General features: G+C 40.7%; 2 protein-coding genes across 14 annotated transcripts in view; one reads left to right on the forward strand and one right to left on the reverse strand.

The window, feature by feature from the left end:
- The window catches only part of LOC103531075 (trifunctional purine biosynthetic protein adenosine-3-like), a 53,851-nt gene that overhangs the window by 10,103 nt on the left and 23,901 nt on the right, over window positions 1-19,847 (forward strand). The window contains exons 9-21 of the mRNA XM_030469591.1: window positions 1,001-1,086; window positions 1,585-1,753; window positions 3,547-3,778; window positions 3,914-4,008; window positions 4,686-4,795; window positions 6,763-6,961; window positions 8,049-8,201; window positions 9,416-9,622; window positions 10,627-10,764; window positions 11,082-11,212; window positions 11,897-12,038; window positions 13,180-13,295; window positions 13,736-14,006. Of these exons, the coding sequence (XP_030325451.1) occupies window positions 1,001-1,086; window positions 1,585-1,753; window positions 3,547-3,778; window positions 3,914-4,008; window positions 4,686-4,795; window positions 6,763-6,961; window positions 8,049-8,201; window positions 9,416-9,622; window positions 10,627-10,764; window positions 11,082-11,212; window positions 11,897-12,038; window positions 13,180-13,295; window positions 13,736-13,921 (1,964 nt within the window). The 3' untranslated portion in view covers window positions 13,922-14,006. The remainder of the gene's footprint in view (window positions 1-1,000; window positions 1,087-1,584; window positions 1,754-3,546; window positions 3,779-3,913; window positions 4,009-4,685; window positions 4,796-6,762; window positions 6,962-8,048; window positions 8,202-9,415; window positions 9,623-10,626; window positions 10,765-11,081; window positions 11,213-11,896; window positions 12,039-13,179; window positions 13,296-13,735; window positions 14,007-19,847) is intronic.
- LOC103531042 (trifunctional purine biosynthetic protein adenosine-3) overlaps window positions 16,440-19,847 on the reverse strand; it is a 42,393-nt gene continuing 38,985 nt past the window's right edge. For 12 of the 13 annotated variants that reach the window (XM_030469583.1, XM_030469585.1, XM_030469578.1 and 9 more), the window contains 2 exons: window positions 19,060-19,175; window positions 17,649-17,831 (listed from right to left, as the gene is read on the reverse strand). In XM_030469583.1, the coding sequence (XP_030325443.1) occupies window positions 17,649-17,831; window positions 19,060-19,175 (299 nt within the window). Of the gene's footprint in view, window positions 17,832-19,059; window positions 19,176-19,847 lie in introns of all 13 variants that reach the window. The other variant, XM_030469584.1, reaches the window with a different exon arrangement.

The raw sequence follows: 19,847 nt of genomic DNA on the forward strand, positions 1-19,847 counted from the left end.
CCATAAATCATACTGTATCTTTGTTAAATATTTTTTCTTTACGTAGTTGCAACCAGACTCTGTAGTTCAAGGCAGAACATATACCTAAGTTCAGTTGCATTGTTCACTTCTGTGTAAAAGCAATGTAAGTTTTCATAACATCTTTGTCCTCAGGCAGTTTTGGAAAAGGGAGGTCATGCTTACAGTGTCATCTAATGCCAATGGCTGCTTTTGGTACTGAAGACTGTCAAGATCACATACTTGTAAAGAGTTGGGTTCTGCTCTCTGACATCGTCTCTGCTATTTGGTAGAATTTTTACAATGCCCAAATCTGCAGTTATAATGTAGTGGGTGTTGAAAATTTTCAGGATGATGTTGGAGGACCTGATGCTTTGAACCTGATGGGGTTTAAATTTTCACACTTGTTATTCCCTGGGGATTAGTTTTCTGATTATCTGATGAAAGGCCTGCTTTAGATCACCACATGCATATGTATGTGTTGAGCAGAAATCACAGCACACCACCTGAAATAAGTTTTGGGTTGTTCTTATTTGTTGAAAGCAATAGTGAATTTTAGTTTGTTATTTTTGCCTGAAATACAGATTTCTACATCCCTATAAATATACGTAACAATAGTTCACTTACTAGTAAGAAACTCCCAATGTCTACATAATGGATGGAGTTTTATGGGAAATGTTTTTTTAATTGTGTCAGTTCCTTCTGATCTCTGAACACCTGCAGTTAGTGGGCTGTAGCAGAAAGCAGAACACAGCTTTCTGATGCGGAGAGGTTGCTTTTCATTACATTGCCTAAAATGTGATGCAATGTTCCTCAGGTTTTTTGCTAGCCACTTAGTTGGCTATTGTGGAATTAAGATTTGTGTATAAATGCTTGCAAAATCCCTGTTCCTGATTCTTTAAAGTTTGCATAAATCCATGCCACATTCCAAAATACTGTACATATTAAGGAGTTCTTGAGAAATAAATATATTCATTTGCTTGTCTGTGTTCTGTCTGTTCAGGTGTACTACAAACAGGTTTAATGCTTACCAAAGATGGTGTGAAAATCTTAAACTTCAAATGTCAGTTTGGTGACCCTCAGTGCCAGGTGAGTGAAAGATACTGGAAACTTAACTATGTTTTATTCTTTTACCTCTAACTGTTACTTTTAGGGAAATGTGTGTGATATATTTGCATTTGTGTCTTCCTTCCCTTGAACATACAGATCTGAATGAGAGTGTTTTGGAAAATGTATGAGGTAACTTAAAATCTTAGCTTGTCAGCTTCTGTGAATTATTAGTTAAAGAATTTAAGTAAAAAAGCTGTAATTCAGATTTAGTTTTTTCTGGATAGAAGCAGAATAAGGCGGGCTTAAATTCATGTTCCTTCAATATAATAGCACATCATATACTTGTAAATTTATGACAATTGCAGAAAGACACTGTAATAAATGCTCACCTGTAGTTCTCAAATCTACTGGTGTAGAAAAATATAGTATTTCCAGTATGGCAAGCACAGATTTTACTCTATTAATTTTCCCTAAGTTGAATTTCAACAAGTCAGCAAAATAAAAATTAACTTACACAACTGTGAAAATTTTCTGCAGGTAATACTTCCACTGCTTAAAAATGATTTTTATGAAGTGATTCAAGCAACAATTGATGGCAAACTCTGCAGCTTCATGCCATCCTGGTCAGAAAATAGTACAGCTGTATGTGTGGTCATGGCAAGTCCAGGATACCCAGGAGATTATGACAAAGGCATGGAGGTAACAGGTAACTGCAGTAAGTTGTTTACTGTTTAATTTTCACATTGTACTTTAGTAGAGTTCCTCTTCTCTCAGAGATCTGTACACCTTTCCTCCACCCCTATACTTTGTCCGCATCTGCCTTCATCCATCACTTCTTGTCCTTGTGGAAAAAAGATAGCTTCTCAGTAAGATCTTTTGATTGGGAGTGTATGCCTGTCTGAAGTAGCACAAGAACTAAATGTTTAAAATTACCTCATTCTATAAAGCTCTGTAGCTTTATAGAGCTTCATAGAGCACTCATCTCTGTTTCTGAGTGAAGAAGGTGATGGGGCATTATGTCCTTCTGGAAAAACTCTGTGGTGTCCTTTTGGAGTACTTCCACAAACTGTGCTGGAAACATGGACCACAGTGCCTTCGGTACATAACTACTTTTTTCTAGTTTTGCTCCCTTGCCAGGAGGTCATATTTGCTGACCAGACTATCAGGATGAGACACTATGCCTTTTGTCAAGCAACCCAGACAACTGATCTTGCATTACTGCCACCTTATTTTTGTCAGAACTCCAGTTATTCTGCATCACCCATGGAGAAGCTCATGTTATATTGCTTTTGCCCCTGTCAGGATTTCTGCTGTCATATTCTCCTCACCCACCTCCTTTGCCCGGTTGACTCAATATGTTTATTTTGTTTTGTCAGTGATATTCTGGGAAACTCATTTTTGTAACTGTAAAACTTCAAACCACATCACTGAATCAATTCTTCTGCTAGTGAGTCCTTTTTAAAGTTGATATTAATAACTTTAGGAGTGAGATGGTATGACTTCCCTGCTTGTTAATCACAATAAAAGAGAAAAAACCAATTACATTCAGTCTATTATTTTATTATTATATTCTAGCCTCTGGAGTTGTGTGTGTTTTATTATTTTTTTCCTATCTTTCATGCTGATGCCCTCATTTTAATGACTTCACAGTTTGTTCTAAAGCATTTCTTAAAGCGTGATGAGATGGAGTTAAGTTTCCATTGCAGCAAGGCCAGCTGGGGCTCAGCTTTGACCTTGTCAGGGCAGTGCTGTGGCAATGTAACACATTGCTCTTTCAACAAATATAAGGGCCCTTTTTACTCATTTATGGAATCTGTATAGCTGATAGCAAGGGAAAACCATCTTTTTCAGTTTTTTACTTCTTCCACGTGATGTCAGCAGTTCCTTCTCTTCTCTTACCCTCTCAAAAGATGAATCTCAAAACCCTGGACAGTTTTACTTTCCTCTAACAGGTGAATACATAGAGGCAAATGAAAATAATAAAATCTGTACATTTTTTAGCAATTGGAAAGCCACCTGCAAGTGTTTGTAAAGCATCGATTCCAGGCGTGGTAGGGAATTTTGTGGAGTGGGCACAGCAGAATAGCTAGGGGAGTGCTGGGGTGACGTTGTCATTAGTGGTTTAATATCAGGGAGAGAGGAGAATCCAGGCAGTAAACTGCTATGAATTGTGATTTCATACAGGAAAGCCTTGCACAAATCATTCACGATTAAAATACATACAGCACAACTTTGTGTTGGCACAGGGTAGATATATGTCCTTTTGTGGCTCCTGGATCCCTCATTTCTGTTCCTGTGTGATCTGTGTCATCACTGGATGACTCAGAAAGGATTCTTAGGGCTGGTGGAGTGGCATGCCCTTCACTGGTAATGCTGGTTTTCAGACAGGTAAGGTTTATTGTTGTTCTGCCTGGACTGAAGAAAGAACTTCAGTCTGTACTACTTTGCCAACACAGCATGTGATTTTAAGTACTCTGAGAGTTCCTTTTGCTTTTGTAGGGCTGCTGCAAGCCAAAGAGTTAGGGCTGCAGGTGTTCCATGCTGGCACAACGCTGAAGGATGGCAGAGTGGTGACGAGTGGTGGCAGAGTCCTCTCCATTACTGCTGTTAAGGAGGACCTGATGAAAGCCCTGGGAGAAGCCAACAGGGGTGTAGCTGCCATACATTTCAAGGGTGCAACTTACAGGAAGGACATTGGTCATCGGGGTGTACAGCTTCTCAAACAGTCTCTGTATGTAAGCAAAGGCACTAGCAGAAATAGATGCTAGTCCAAACTTTTATATCTGTTGTTCCCTTTTGTGTGATGAATGATGGCCTATGCAGAAAATGTTACTGCTGCTGCTTGCATGTCCTTTGCTCTCTATAGGGGCCTAATATACAAAGAGAGACATGTGGAAGCTGTAACCAGTGCTGTTTTGTTTCATCAGCTGGAAACATCAGTTGTAAGTGGTACCAGATCAGGTAAGACTGGGAAGATTTGTTGAATTTCCTCAGTATATTGAATGCAACAGAACTTTTTTTTTTTTTTTTTCCCCCACCCAGGAGGTAAGCAATGCATTCTTGGCATTGAAATTGAGCTTTCTTCCTCATCACTCTTCTTTTTCTTAATTAAAAATAGTTGGCTTAACATGAGGATCTTTGCACTTTTTCAATATTAGACTAGTGAATTACCCTACTCTGAATTAATAGGATAGTTTTTCATGTCAGTGAACAGAAGGGATCCTGTCAGCTCTATACATCCAAACAGTAGAGTGTGGCTAGCAGTCACTGAACTTGTTTCCTTTTCTTTACTCTTAGCAGTGATTTACTAAGGAAAAATTCTTGTTGATTTTTTTCCTCTCAGAAAAAAGTAGCTACGTAAAGAAAAAAGGCAAGCAGTAAATAGTTTGATAAAATGTTTGACTCTTGCTATGCACAATCTGTAGCTCACAAACACATAATAGTAAAGATCTGTTTACAACACCATGAAATATGTGACCTTGGGGTCCATGCTTTATAAATCTGTGCATGTTTCTGTCAGTGGAAACAGCAGTGTCTTCTCCAGGAAGTTGTAGTTTTCAGTTCTTGCCTTGATGAGTGTTTTTATGGTTTTTTTTAATTCCCTTACAAATGATCCTTAACATATTTGTACTTGGCAGGCAGTCATTCAGAAGTAGGAGGCTTTACTGGTTTCTTTGACTTGAAAGCATCTGGTTACGATGATCCTATCTTGGTATCTCAAACTAAAGGCCTTGGACCTAAACTGCAGGTAACTTCCAACTTCACTGTAGCAAAACTCATGTTATCTGCCAAGAATGTTTTAAAAGCCACTACTAATTGCACCACCTGCACCCTTCTGGGCATTATAAATACATCTCAAATCCACTTCAATGGTAATTTCAACTTTGTAGATGATCATTTGAGCCAGGCTTGTGCATATGTTATTGAGAATGTAGAGACTGTGGATATTTTGTGGTGAAAAGATAGTAAACCAATGCATTTAGCTGAGCACTTGAGGAACTAAGAACCAGAATTTTTGCTATAAAATAGAGAGTCCATTGTTTTGGATCAAGATCAGTTCAAAGGAGTACAGGATATTATTGAAAAGATAACTATCAGACTTAATAAACTGTATACAGAGAGGTAACACAATTACCTTTGCACTGGAGAAATGAAGGATGAAGGAGATAAATATTAAATGGGAAGAGAAGCCAAGAGACAAAGAACCCGTAGGATAAATTGAGCATAGAAGCCCTCAGAGAAGTTGGAGATCTGAGGATGCCTTTCACTGGTCAAGCACAGTGAAACTTTACTTGTTTCAAGTCAGTGTTAATACCTTTTGTAATGGGGTGATATGATGTGGCTTCCTGCAACAGCAGGCTGACAGACATAACAATCCAGAAGGTCTTTTGCAGTCTTACATCCTTGGATACTCAGCATGAACAAGTGATTTGTGCTGGCTCTTGTGAGTCTTTGTTCCACCTGCTTGGCAGAGAGATATTCCCAACTGTTTTTACACAGACTGTTCCCAGGACTATTTCTTGGCCAAAAAAGCTGGCTGATGCTTATATGAATTGTTTCTAGATCAGTGGGAGGGAGATGTTCTAATGTAATAAAGGACATAGGATGACTGGTTTCCATGGCACTTTTAAATCCTCCAGACAGAGGAAGAAATCAGGCTAGTAATCTAAACCCAGTCTTTGCTGAGGTGCTCATCTGTTACCATTTTAAAGCCTGTGGTAGTCTTTATCTGCATTTTTGCTTTGCCCATCTTTCTGTACTGATATAACTACACTGATAGAGCTGTATCTGTAAAAGTGGTTACCTTGAAAATCCATCCATACATTTGCAATCTTTGTCCTGTTTCATACCCTGGAGAGGTAACTTTTAGGGCTGAATTGCACTGTGTGAGCTAGTGCTGTGCGTCTACGTCAGCAGCTGGCACAAACAGAACCACCCTGGTGTGTTCCTGACAGTGCAGAAAGCTCTCCCTGTACTGAAGTAGTGTAAATGTTGATACTTAATAGAAGCCATGATGTCTCAATCAGGTTTTGTTACTTGTGGGGTGCAAACACCTTTGACTTTTTAAAAACCAAATAGCAGCCTTTCTGAGGGAGAAACTGTTGCTTTGTGGAACATCTGTCACAGTTCAAGGGAGCCTGCAGACCAGGCCCTTGTTGTTTTTTGAGACACGAAATAGCTGAGATCAAAGGCTTCTTGGGGAAGGTGGGAGTAAAGACTTGTCCCCTGTAGTCTTGGAGAAGAAAACTACTTTAAAAATTGTTTCAGTTGAGCTGTGTAGCCTAGTGAAATTAGAAGGCAAAAGTAAAGCAGAACACAGAGTACTGTTTGAGCAACCTGATCTTATTTTTTGGAAATCACTAGAATGTTCTGTGGGTTGAATATCCTGGGAATTTGTACTTGCTTTTAGACACCTCTTATTCCAAATTTGACATAATATTCAAAAAAGCAAACAAAGAACCCAAATGTCAATTTCTGGGTAGCTGCAGTTACAATTTGAATTAATATTAAAAAAAAAAAACTCACAAAATATATTTTTCTTTTCTCTACAAGAAAATTAGGTGTTTTCTCTTGGTTTAAACTAGATGATGCACCAGACTATCTGTTTGTTCTATTGTGATTCTTTTCAAGGAAGATTTCGGCTTCTTTGACTGATTAATATGTCGGTTTTGCCTGTTTCATGTCACCACTGCTGATTCCCATCATGTTTTGCAGATTGCACAAGTGTGTAAGAGACATGATACCATAGGTCAGGACCTGGTTGCCATGTGTGTCAATGCCCTCCTGGCTCAAGGAGCAGAGCCTCTCTTCTTCCTAAATTATTTTGCTTGTGGTAAACTTGATGTGGAAGTCATTGAAACGATCAAAGAAGGAATAGCTGAAGCTTGCAGAAATGCAGGATGTGCCTTCCTGGGTATGACCACTAATCTCCTCTGAGATTTGAAGGTTTTGATGTTGAAAAAATTACTACTCAAACAAACCTTGTAGACAAAAGCAGTGTGTGGCCTCAGAGCAGTTGGTTTCTGTTCAGTGGAAAAAAAAGTAAAGCATTTGGGCTTCAATGCTTTCTTATCTCTAAAATGGGTCAGCACAGAGGGATGATTTTTACTGTTTCTGTATTTGGATCCTGATTTTTGCTTATTTATCCTTGTACAGAGGAGAGCAAAACTGGATGCCTCACATTCTTGGTCTGTTAATGTTTTCATTCCCACTCTGATACTCAGTTGTAGCAGGAAGGTGCCAGATAAGTAGCATGAAATGGAAAAAAAAAAAAAAAGTAAACATTCTTCTTTCATTAACTTCCCAAAGGTGAGGTAAGAAACCAAGAAGGATTTTTAAAGCATATCTGAATCCCCTGATTAGGCTTCATGTCTCTGCAGCTGTTATGGATACTTTGCTTATTTTAGGATATGCCATAGATTTAAAGTTAACAATAAATTTTAAAGTGGTTACTAATGGTTACTGTTTTCTGTCCTCAATTAGGCAGGGAGATGGCTGAGGTGACTGGCATGTATTCTTCTGGAGAATATGACCTGGCTGGCTTTGTGGTTGGAGCTCTGGAGCGAGGGCAGATGCCTTTGGGGCTGCAGAGAGCTGACGAGGAGGATGTGCTTATTGGACTTGCCTCTTCTGGGATTCATGGCCGTGGTTTTAGCATCATAAGGAAGATTATCTTAATGTCCTCCTTACACTACTCCTCACCAGCACCTGGCAGTTGTGGTGACAAAACTCTAGGTACCATAACTTTCTTCTCAAAAACAAACCTGCAAATGAATTGTGTTCAGACATTTTCATAACCAGGTGCTGCTAAGGGTTGTTTACTTCAGGATGGGTTAGGATATCTTTGAGGTAGGTATGTGGGGTTGTGTTCACAGTTTTGGGAGAGTGAACCAGCATCTGGCACAAAGAACAGAAGCAAACCTGTTCAGAGAAACATTCCCACTAAACACCTACTGACTTTTTAAACAAAACGATTGAACTGAAATGACTTCTGTTTGCAGGAGATATATTGCTGACCCCAGCAAAAGTGTACAGTCCATCTTTGCTGCCTGTCCTTCGGTCAGGACATGTGAAGGCTTTTGCCTTCATTGCTGAGGAGGGGTTGCTGGAAGGCATCTCCAGAATCCTGCCAGAACACGTCAGTGCTGTCCTAGGTAAATATCAAAGATGACAAAATATATATGCTGCATGGTCCTGACTTTTTAGCTTCAGTTATGATCTGAAGTTTATGCTTTTCCAAAAAGCCTAAAAAACATCCCTTTCAAGTAATACTTTCAAGTAAGCATCAGCTGATGCTTTCTCATTGGAAAAGGGAAAGTTAAAGAGAGTTTGAAAGGAGCTCGTCTCTAGGGGAAAAGAGATTTGAAAAGATTATATGTTGTACAAGATATCTCTCTATACTAAATATTTTTACCAAAACATGAAACTTGTTGAGAAAACTAATTTGCATTATTTGCTCCACAGTATGTGCACGCACAAACATACATAACATGTATAGTAACATAATAATATCTGTCATCTTTAAGTAAGGTAGAACTTTTTCTTTGTAGGCCAAATTGGACAAAGTATTCATAAATTCAAAATATTAAAGAGAAATATGTTAGTGTGAGTTTAAAAATATTGTGGGAGTGGGGAGCAGGGAAGGAAGATGTCTGTGTGCCTGTCTGTATTTCTATAGAATGAAATTAGGAAGGAAAGAAATAAACTCAGCTCACTAACATGGTGCCCAGCTCACTTACCAGTGCCTGGAACCACAGACAAGATAAAAAGCCCAAGAGTTTATTAATTTTCTAAAGTTAAGTCGAGATGGTAAGTCTGCACTATGAAGCTTTCCAGAAACAGCCTAAGGCCATACATGCATGAGCAGGGTCATTGTGGAAGCCCATCTATGCCTCCCATCCACGTGTAGACCACTCAGCTCTGTTTCAGTCTGCCCATCAACACACCTAAGTGTTTTGCACTAATATCATTTACTAATTTTTTGAAACAGAAAACCAGTAGTAGTCCAGCTAAAGTAATCCCAAAAATGCAGATGATTTGTCCCATGGCTCCTTCATCTTTTACGGAAGAGATACAAATCATCTTCTGGATGATGATGGATGAATACATTGTAATTCACCATCATTCTCTAAGTGTTCTGATTGGAAAGCCTAGAGAAGATGTAGCTCACACAAAATATGACTAGAAACCTTTAATAAAGCAGGACCTACAAACTTGGAAGTTGGGTCAGTGTCCTCCTTGGACAGTATTCTTAAAATAGCAAGAATTAGTCTCTATCAGCTCTTGTAATATAGCACTGTCATTGTATATAGAAAGTGATGGGGAGCAAACATTTTTGCTGACCATATACAAATTCAATAATTTTCAGATGCTCTCAGTTGGAGGATTCCTGAAATCTTTTGCTGGCTTTACAAAGAGGGAAACCTCTCTGAGGAGGAGATGGCTCAGACATTTAATTGTGGGATTGGTGCAGTCTTGGTTGTGCAGAAGGAGCTGGCTCAGCATGTTCTCAAGGACATACAAAGACATGAAGAAGCGTGGCTGATCGGGAAGGTCGCTGCCCCTTGTCACACAGGTTAGCAGGTGTCCTAATGGTAAATGAAGACACACACAAAAAAATTAAAGAGTGTCTAGTTTAATCCAAAGTGTAGCAGCTTCATCTGTCTCACTTCAGAGGGGTTTCCACTCTAGGGTGGGCTATTTAGTTGTTATTGATACAGGGTAAGTTGTTCTAGAGTGCGATTCTGTGAAGTGCGGTCATCTTCTGGGACATACCTGTTGTCCTCAGTTCTGTAGGCTCTGAGAAGACTCCTTATTGCAAAGTTCATGTATTTTTCCTGTTGTTTCACTAGGCTGGAGGCTTCTACCTAAATTTAATTATTAAATACAGTGAGAAGTGAGTGTGTTTTTTCTCAGAGTGTCAGTACTTGAATGGTGTCTTACCTAGGTACCCGCTTGAGACTTGAGTAAATCCCTCTGATGACTACAAGGACTCAAGTATTATTTAGTTGATTATATTTTACCACAGTCATGGTAATTGACCCACCTCCTTTCCAACCCCTTCCCTACTCACATGGATCCTGTGTAAAGTTGAGTGCAGGCCACAGCTGTGTGCAATCAATCACATGTGATGGTAAGTATTCATTATAGTGTGTCCAGTGCTTGACATACAGGAAGAGGTGAACCTCTCTGAAAGCCAAACATCTTAGGGAGCAATTTGGGCAGCCAAAATGCAATCTCAGTTCTGTCAACATCATCTGTAGTTTAATTTTGCAACAGGAGAGAAAGAGAAAGACAGGTGTAAAAGGTGGGGATAATCCTTGAAAAGGCTATGCCATACCTAAGCCTTTGGAGACAATTCTGTGAGAACAGAAAAGAGATCAGCACAACTCACAGTGTGAGTTGGTTTGTTCAAGTAAGGTATGTTTTTGTAGCCCAGTTAGTGCTAGGCACAAGTTAATTGCTGATGGGTTTTTCTGTTAACTGAAACATATGATTAGTAAGCTATACAAAGTAAATTTAAATGAGAAAGTAAAATCTAAAGTACTTTTTAACTTTTTCCTCATTTATTTGGAGGAGATTCTCACATCAAAGTCAAGAATCTTCTAGAAGCTCTGCAGCTGAGCAGCCCCCAGCATCTGAATAATACTCTTGTTGAGAGTCATCACCAGCCCAGAAGAAACAAAGCTAAAGTAGCTGTTCTTGTCTCTGGAACAGGTGAGCTTTCATTCATCATCACACAGGGAAATGTCCTTACAAAGGAGAGGCTCATTCAGTTCTCACCTGTTTTTTCAGTAGGGAACTGTGGAACCAGGGCATCTTCTAAATCCAAGGTTGCATTTTGACTGAAAGTCAATAAGTTGTATTGTACTGCTTAACAAATGAGCATTATTAGTGCACAAATTCCTCAGTCCTCTTGTATCTGTGCAGTCATTGGAAACAAGATTTTTGTTAGATAAGCATGACTGAGAGCCAGTTCTCAGTGGCATAGATGCTCACCTATTTCATGAATATTTGCTCTTTCTTCATTTGAGGCACAAACCTTGCTGCACTCATCAGTTATGCAAAAGAGCCAGGCAGTTTTGCTCAAGTTGTCCTTGTCATCTCCAACAAGTCTGGTGTGGAAGAACTACGAAATGCTTCCCGGGCTGGAATTCCCACCAGGGTAAAGACACACATTTCCTTTTTAGCACCAACTCACAGCTACTGAATCTGTAGGTCTTTATGGGGTCATAGAATAATGCTTGGTAAGCATTTGTGTTTCATGTTTTTTTTAACACTTTTGTGTGGATAAGTGGATGACAAAGCAGACTTTGTGGTTAAGTGGGCTTTGACAAAGCTGTCAAACTTACCAGTAGAGGCAGAGCTGAAAGCTGTGTGAACAGTGCTCACTGGAGGCTCTGAGTGTCTTTCCCATCTCTTCAGTGAGTGCTACAGTTCAGAGTTAGGAAGGGACTTTACATTTCAAGTGCTTCTATTACTGGAGTTAGTCTTTGGCTGAATATTCTGGAGTAAGAGGTCATTATCTTCTGATATGTTCCCTCTTATTTCCCTGTCCAATGTATTACCCATGTTTCTCTTTGCGCAGATTTTCTACACATTCTAGAAAGTATCCTGTGTGAGACAGCCAGTGTTAACTAGCCAGTGATTGGGGTGTTGCCAGGAATGTTTGTTTGAATGTGAAAAATCACCAATATAATAATAATAATAATAATAATATACAAACTTTAAATTCCTCAAATGTCCTGGAATAAATCCACTTAGCTTTCTCTTTTTTGCCCAAGTAGCTGCTCTCATTTGCACAAAGTTAATTCGTTGTTATGGTTTTTAATTAGTTTTAATGTTTTAGGTGATTGATCATAAGTTATATGGGAGTCGCTCTGAATTTGACAGCACCATTGACCGAGTGCTTGAAGAATTTGCTGTTGAACTAATATGTCTTTCAGGATTTATGAGAATTTTCTCCAGTCCTTTCCTCAGAAAATGGAAAGGTAAGAAGTTGTAACTGTGAAAGAGAAATTAAAACATGCATGCTTGGTCTCGCCAGAACTACACAGTCATAGTTCATCATCTTTTGGTTAAATCTCTCACAGCCCTGCTGATACTGAGGATTGCATGTAAATCAGTGGGGCTGCCCTATGCTTCCATTCATTCCGGCCAGCGGGACTGCTCTGGGGTCCTGCCTGTGCATTGGCAGCAAAACGCCTTGTGTCACCATAACCAGTAACAGAGAGACAACATCAGGGTCACAGAGTCTGTCTGTCTGCTTTCCTGCAGGAAGGAGAAAAGCCTGCAGACCAGGCAGGGGTTCAGTTCTGCCTATAGCAGGGGATCAGCAGTGTAGTTGTGTCATTTTTCAAGGGTCTGTGCTAGGCTGTTGTGCTGCACTTACTCCTTGCAGCTGGTACTCAGAAAAAAATATGAGTGACTGATTTCTCAGTGCTCGCTGCTCCTGCGCTGCCCTGGAGAGGCTGCAGAGTGTAGCAGTGCTCTCTGCTGTGCTCCAGGCTAGTGGATGGGGAGAACACACACTCCTCTTTCCACTCTTGGCTCTGGATGCCAAGTGCCATCTCCTGAGGCCTGGCACAGAAGCTACTCACTGTGTGCATTGCACTGGGATGGGCTTTTTTGGAAATGAGGTTTCCTAAGAAAATCACTGTCAGGCTGTGGTGTGAAGTCTACTTCCAAGCTCCTCATCTGCAGCATGAGGGCTGCTCACCTAGGAGGGGAGAGACAACTCTGTCTGTCTACCACAGACTTGAAAGGTCTGTGGCCTTAACTGAAACATGCTTGCCTAGCTTCTGCACACCATCACTTCTGTTCCTGAAGAGCAGTATTTCCTTAGATCAGACCATTACTTCATTGTGTGTCCTTAAGAGATTTTAACACCGTGTGTATGTTTTGCTTTTAAACCTGAATGTGAACATGCCCTGCTATGCATGCCCAAGGTCCACTTGGTTGGTATTGATATTTTCACTGGTTCACATGAACTGCAGCTAAGACCAGCTCAGCCCCTAAATGGTGCTCAGTGATGTTCTCTTGGACTTTTAATCAAATCTCACTATTATTTTTAAAGGAAATTCAGAAAAAAAAAATTTTTTTCTTTTTTTCCCGTCTCACACTGATGCCCAGGGAAAATTTTGAATGCTTCCCCATCACTGTTCCCACCAATCAAAGATGGAAATGCCCATCAGCAAGCCCTGCAAAGTGGACTCAAAGTTACAGGCTGCACTGTGCATTTTGTCCTGGTAAGTGTCCTCTTGCCTAACATTGAGTTAGTTATGAAATCTGCTTTTTTTCTTTTCTTTCTGAAGGCAGAAGTAGGAAGGGGTAACAGGAATGTGTGAAAATCTTGGGATTGCTACCAGTGAAAAGAGGAAGATGTATCTGTGGTTTCTTGAGGTCCTGCTTTCTTCCTTCATATAATATTTTTCTTCAGTTTCTCCAGTCCACAGCAAACTGCTTCTGGCATGTGTCTCCCTCCCTGCTGTACCCCCTAATGCAGTGCAGGCACCCTAGTAGAGGTTGTAAACCTCTCCAGGTGTACTTCCAGCCTCGTGCACACAGCTAAACCCGTGCTTGCCGGGATCTCCCAGGACACTTTCTCTGCCCAATCTGAACTGTCCCTTAACCTTCCTGAGACTGTTATCCAGCCTCGTATGAAAACCTGACAATATTCCCATTGTAGGAGGAACCCAGTCCAAAAGCAGTGATCCACCAGGAGCTGGTATCTGTGAAGGCAGATGACACTGAGGAGACACTGTCAGAAAGGGTTAAAGAAGCCGAGTGCCGGGCTTTTCCCATCGCCCTGCAGCTGGTGGCCAGTGGAGCAGTGCAGCTGGGAGCCGATGGTAAAACCCACTGGAAAGAGTAGAGATGAAGTCTCTTTCTGCAAGAGGAGATGTGCATGTCCTCTCTCCTGGCTCTGGGGCCTCAAGCAAACGATATGGTGTAGCCAGGTTAGTGAGTGGCTTGCCCTCTGCTCATCTTTCTCTCCTCCTCTCTGCCCTCTATGTGCTTGTCTTTGACAGCAGATGTATCAGTGTCAGAGGTTTCCATTCTGAGCCCTGATCCTTAGCTTGAAGCTTTGGTTACGCTCATTTTGCAAAACTGGCAGTGGAAGACAAGCTTATAACTTCATATTTTAAATGTCTTTGTTCTTATTTTTAATCTGTAAGAGACACTGTGTTACAAATCAAAGAGGAGGCTTAAGCTGTAAAAATGCTGTAGTGCTTCAAAAGGAAATCCTTCTGAGGGATCTATTTTTGTTGGCTGCATCACATTGCAGAGCACCAAGAGCTTCACAAAGGAACCATGTTGCTGCAAGAGGGTGACTAGCTCCTCTCGTACTGAAGTAGCCAGATATGTTGGGGCAGGTCAGAAGTGAAGCCCAGCCTGGCAAGGGGTGAACAATCACTAGGGACGAATGCAAAGTTCTGTGGGCTCAGGTGGGAGCTTACAAGGACCACTGTGGGAGCATCTCAAGGTACAGAGGAGAGGACATGTAAACGTGTACATGTAAATATGTACAGCAGTGTGGGAGCCACCAAGCAGAAGATCTGAAGGCCAAAAAAGCAGGGAACCTTTAGAAAGCAAACCAAAATGAAAAAAACTCTCCTTCACAGATTATTTGTTGATGTGAAAGGGAATACAGAACATAAATCTAGACACTTTCCTGTGCTTGGTGAAAGGAGGCAGCACAATAACATTTCCAAAATCTCATATTAAAACATTTGAATCTTGAGGGACAAATTTTTGATTAGAGGGAGTAGAAACACCAGATTTCAGGTGGTTTTCTTCCTTCATCCTTGAAATCAGAAGAAGACGTCCTCAGTTTAACATCTAGTACCAGGAAAATCTCAGTGCTGACTGAATGACTGGCTCGGTCCAAGGAGTTGCTGCATTTACATAAAACCTTTTATTTTGTATGTGCCAGAATAACGACTTGCATGCAAGCAGCAGATCAAAGGAAAAAAGGTAGGTAAGAAACTACTTGAACAAACTAGAAAAGAAGTAGCTAGAGCTGAATTTTTGAGGATCACTAATAACCACTAGATGCAGTGAAAAAAAAAATTGTTTCTTATTCCATGTACTGTACTACTAAGGGACATACTGTATATTGCACTTTAAAAAAAATTATTTGTAGCTAGTGGTGTTTCAGTAGCTAAGAAGGGGAAAGCTCCTGTGAGCTCTGCTATTTTTGTACAGAAATCTGTGTCTCTTGCACTCCAGTGACTGGGGCAAGGAATGTGCGTTTGTCATGAGCTGGAAGAACTGCAACAAGACAAAGAGTATCAAATGCTTGGTATACGTGGATAATTTTTACAATAAAACCATTGCTTAGTTTGCTTTCAGTCTGTTGTAACTGTTCAGTAACCTCATGTTGTGTATTATTTGAATTGCATAGCCCGCATGACTCAATGTTGCAAACTGAAATAAAATGTTAAGCAAATAGGGTGCTAGTTGTGCTCTGACAGGTCTCCAGCCTATCACCATGGAAAGGAACACCTCTCTCTCATTGTGTTCCATTGTGGCATACCACTGAGATTGGGTGTGGTGATAGGCTGTTAATGTATTCTTTTTACAGAGTGGTAATTAATGCAAAGCAGTTTAAGGACTAGTTCACAGTGAAATCTTTCTATGCATTTGTAGCAATACAAAAGCTTAAATCCCACTTGTCAGCAGTCTTAGATGTCAAAATACCTGAATCTTGCTCAAGGTGTCAGTGGTTGAATGGGGCATTAGAGTTGAAGCACCCAAATCTTCTGCTGTTGGCTTCCTGGCAGTGATCAAACTGCTTTTATCAATGATGTTTGTTAACTGTAGAGGGAGTGATTTCACCCCCAGTAGTAATCTTACTTCTTCTAACATGTAAGTTAAAGTACAATTTCTTTTGACTTGCAAAAGGTCTGCTGTCTCATAGCTAAGGCACTGAACTTATGTGGACTGAATTCCTGCCAGAGCTGGACTCTCCCAGCATCTTTTACATTCTCACTGAGACAGTGCTGCCTCGGGCTGGGGGTGGAGAGGGGGGGGCAGTTTGCCTGCGAGGGAGACCCTTCGCAGGGCAGGTCTGTAAAGAAGAACCCGGAGCTGGAGGCTTATCTTTAATTCGTTGCCCTTTACAAGCAAATTAAATTTGACCATGTCACGTTCTTCTGTATCTGAGCTTTATCCTTGGTGACAAATGGGTGACAGAAACATTTTGTCAGCAAGTTTCTGGCCACTGAAACAGTAAGGTCACCACACTCTGTGAAACATTACTCACTTATGCAGGTCTGGAACCTCACAAGCTGATTTCCAGTTGCTGTACTGTAGGCAAAGTTAGATTTTGTTTCACAAAATTAAGCACTTAGTAAAGGAATTCCAAGGAAAACTTCTGATAGCTTTTGTTTGCTTGGTTTTTTTTACTTTATTAGACTTTATTTCAAAACCCAGTTGAGATTACATTAACACAGAAGTACCATAAGGACATCAGTGCACAGAATACAAATCAGCTTTCTCTGTAATAAAGAGGAGCTCTAGAACACACATAATCAGCTTCAGTCAGATGCTTCTGGTTTGCATGGGGGAAAAACTGATTATTTTACTAAATACATCTAATTTTTTTTCACAGCTAGGCTAAAACATTAAAAGAAAACCAGGTACTTTTTCAAAAGACTTCAGCTGTGCAGAAAACTTTACTGTTTTCAGAATGGTAAGATTTCCTGGGCTTCCATCAGTACTATTCCAGGTAAAATACTGTTCCAAGAATAAAGACACTTAACTGCAGTGGAATTTCTGAAGAACATCTCATCTGCTCAGTCAAATAAAAGAAAAATGATTCCTTTGGCTCTGAACAAATCTCTGAGGGGAATTCACATGTGGACTCACATAGGGATGCTTGAAGGGAAATGGTAAGCAGACATTTAAATCTGTTTAGCATCAGATTAATAGCAGGTCCAATATCTGAAATTACAGGATATGTCTGCAGAATCTGGGACAGACAAGATCTACCCACATTAAAACAGAAACTATATGAAAAAAACACCAAACATTTCATTATCTGCAGGTATAGTTAGTGTTCTTGGAGGCCATTTTTTCTTGTTTTGGCTAGAGATTTTTATGAGTAAAGTATTTTGCCTTCAGCTGTCTCTTCCACGGAACTGGTTCCAGTACTTTTCCTCACAGACACTTCACAGCACATGCCAAGAGAATCCCGTTATAGCAGATATGGAATATTAGAGAGCAAAACCAATGTTCCTACATGAGTTTCTAAGATACTCCGATCTCTCTGTGAGCAATTGAATGTTTTATAGTTTAAGGAAGTGACTGAGAAACAAAATGCTGGCCGAGGAAGTGATTTAAATTAGGAAGAGTGTAACAAAGCCATTGCTGAAACTACTGAGAACAGCCCCCTGCCTTAATATTCCCATTTGCAGCTTTCTCTGGACTTTACTTCAAATCTTTAACCATTCGAGTAGGAACACAACATGGTAAACTCCACATCAAAAACACTGTCAGGACAACCCAGTGTGCATGTTATTGGGCTGTGACCTCACTTTTGACCAACCCAGGCACCCCAGCTGTCCCATCCGAGGACCCTGAGGGCCGGGCTGCTCCTACTTCCAGTGGATCTTCCCGGCTTCCCCCACCCGTACGGCCCCGCTGGCCACAAGCTGCAGGGCAGCGGGGAAGGCTCGGTGCTCGGCCTCCTTCACCCTTTCAGACAGAGTCTCCACCGTGTCACCAATCTGCACTGGAACCGCCTCCTGGAAAATGATTGCTCCAGCATCGACCTCCTCCTGTAAAAGCAAAAGCCAGAAAGTCTGTGTGGCTGAAAGAGGAGAGAGAAGGGGGGGGGGGGTAGCCGGCTGTACGGCAAGGCATGTAAATCCAGCTGCCTTCAGGGATCTGCTTAGCATTACACTGTGACAGGAAACATGGATTTGGGATAATGCGAGGAGTTCAGGGAAGACGCCAGGGCTGAGGCTGGGCAGTGAGGAGCTAACAGAAGCGCAAGGTTCAAAGTAAAAGAAGAGACAGGCAGAACATCAGTGAGCAAGACTGCTGCTACAGCAAACAACAAAAGCTGTGTTAGGTGGGGACATGATGGGCTGACTTGGACGCAATGATGACATTTCAATTCAAAGGAGTGAATTATACAAGCTGTGGCACAGGGCGGGACAAGAGCACCCAGCAGATCTTTCTTCTTGCATGTTAATGAAGCAGATCCCTGCTGTTCAGTTGTTTCCCAGCACATTGCCACACAGACAAGAAACTTTAAGTCATATCATGGGGAAAGGAATGGAATTTTTCCTTCTATCTGGAAAAATAAGTTTTGTCTCTTTTTCCATGAGAAAGGAAAAATAGAATAGGTATCAGGAGCAGTAGAAAATGGGAGGATAATCTGAAGAATGTAGTAGAGGAGGGGAGACTAGTTACTGTCACTCCTGAGAACTGAACAAAATGGAAAAAATGCTCCCTGGACTGATGAAAATGTGCATCTTCCAAGCTGAGAGATCTCTGGCTTTTGTTTTCTTATTTTCTGACTTCCATAAATTCCAGAGTTTCTCTTCTGTTCCTACAAACACTGAATTACTTCTTAACAAATCTAAACTTCTCATGCCATTACCAGTGCTGTTTGTTGTTTTTTTTCTTGAAAGCAGCAAATAAGGAAGAGTGAGTGATAAAACCTAAGAAGTTGGTGCTGTGTAGAAATGATGATTTTGGGCCAGCCAAGGCCTTTCATGAACTCATATTCACACTACAGTAGATGGAAGACAGCAGCAGGATGCTTAGGGAAGAAGTTAATTTAGGTAAATCTTAAACTCCTGCATAGATTATTAATTTCCTGTTCCTTCTCCAGGGACAGCAAACTAAAGCACTATATAGTCCAATAATGTTATGAATGAACAAAATAGAAAACGTAACCAAATGTGACGATATAAGGGTGTTCCATGCAAGCTCTGAGGTGAAAATCTTAAGACTAATTAATTATGGAGTTAAAGGGCAGGAGAAGGAAGTACTTACAGCTACAAAGTGTACAGTACAGCCTGTGACTCGGACTCCTGCTTCTAAGACCAATTTGTGGGCATTTGCTCCCTTAAAAGACGGCAGTAGAGATGGGTGGATGTTCAGTATTTTTCCTGGAAAATTACAAGTGAGATAATTGTATCTTAGTATTCACCTTTACCAAGTGTTCAGAGCACCATAATCAACAGAAGAACAAAATACATTTGTGAGGAAGATTTTTTGTGACTTTTACAAACACTTGTTTTTTGGTGATACTGACAGATAAGCAGCCCAAAGCATTTCAGAATGTCTTGCTATTAAAAAATAAATAAATAAGTAATAGAATCACAGAAAGGTAGGGGTTGGAAGGGACCTCGAAAGATCATCTGAGTCCAACCCTCCTGCCAGAGCAGGGTGACCTACATGAGGCCATGTAGGAAAGAGTCCAGGTGGGTTTCAGATGTCTCCAGGGAAGGAGACTCCACAGCCTCCTTGGGCAGCCTGTGCCAGTGCTCTGTCACACTCACAGTGAAAAAATTCTTCCTTATATTTATACAGAACTGCCTATGCTCCAGTTTATAACCATTGCCCCTTGTCCTGTTGTTAGTCACTCCTGAGAAGCCAGCAATCAGTTACAACTTATTGTATGGCTATAGCATAGTTCTCCAGTGACTAACAATGATTAATTTTTTAAATGTGGCTGTCCTTTCCCTCAGCATTTCGTTCTTCTCATCTTTGATCACAAGCACAATCCTCTTTCTTACAAACTCAGCACAAAAAAGAAACTTGCTGCCACTTCAAATGAC

Source organism: Calypte anna, chromosome 1 (genome assembly GCF_003957555.1).
Source record: "Calypte anna isolate BGI_N300 chromosome 1, bCalAnn1_v1.p, whole genome shotgun sequence".
NCBI classification, from domain to species: Eukaryota; Metazoa; Chordata; class Aves; order Apodiformes; family Trochilidae; genus Calypte; species Calypte anna.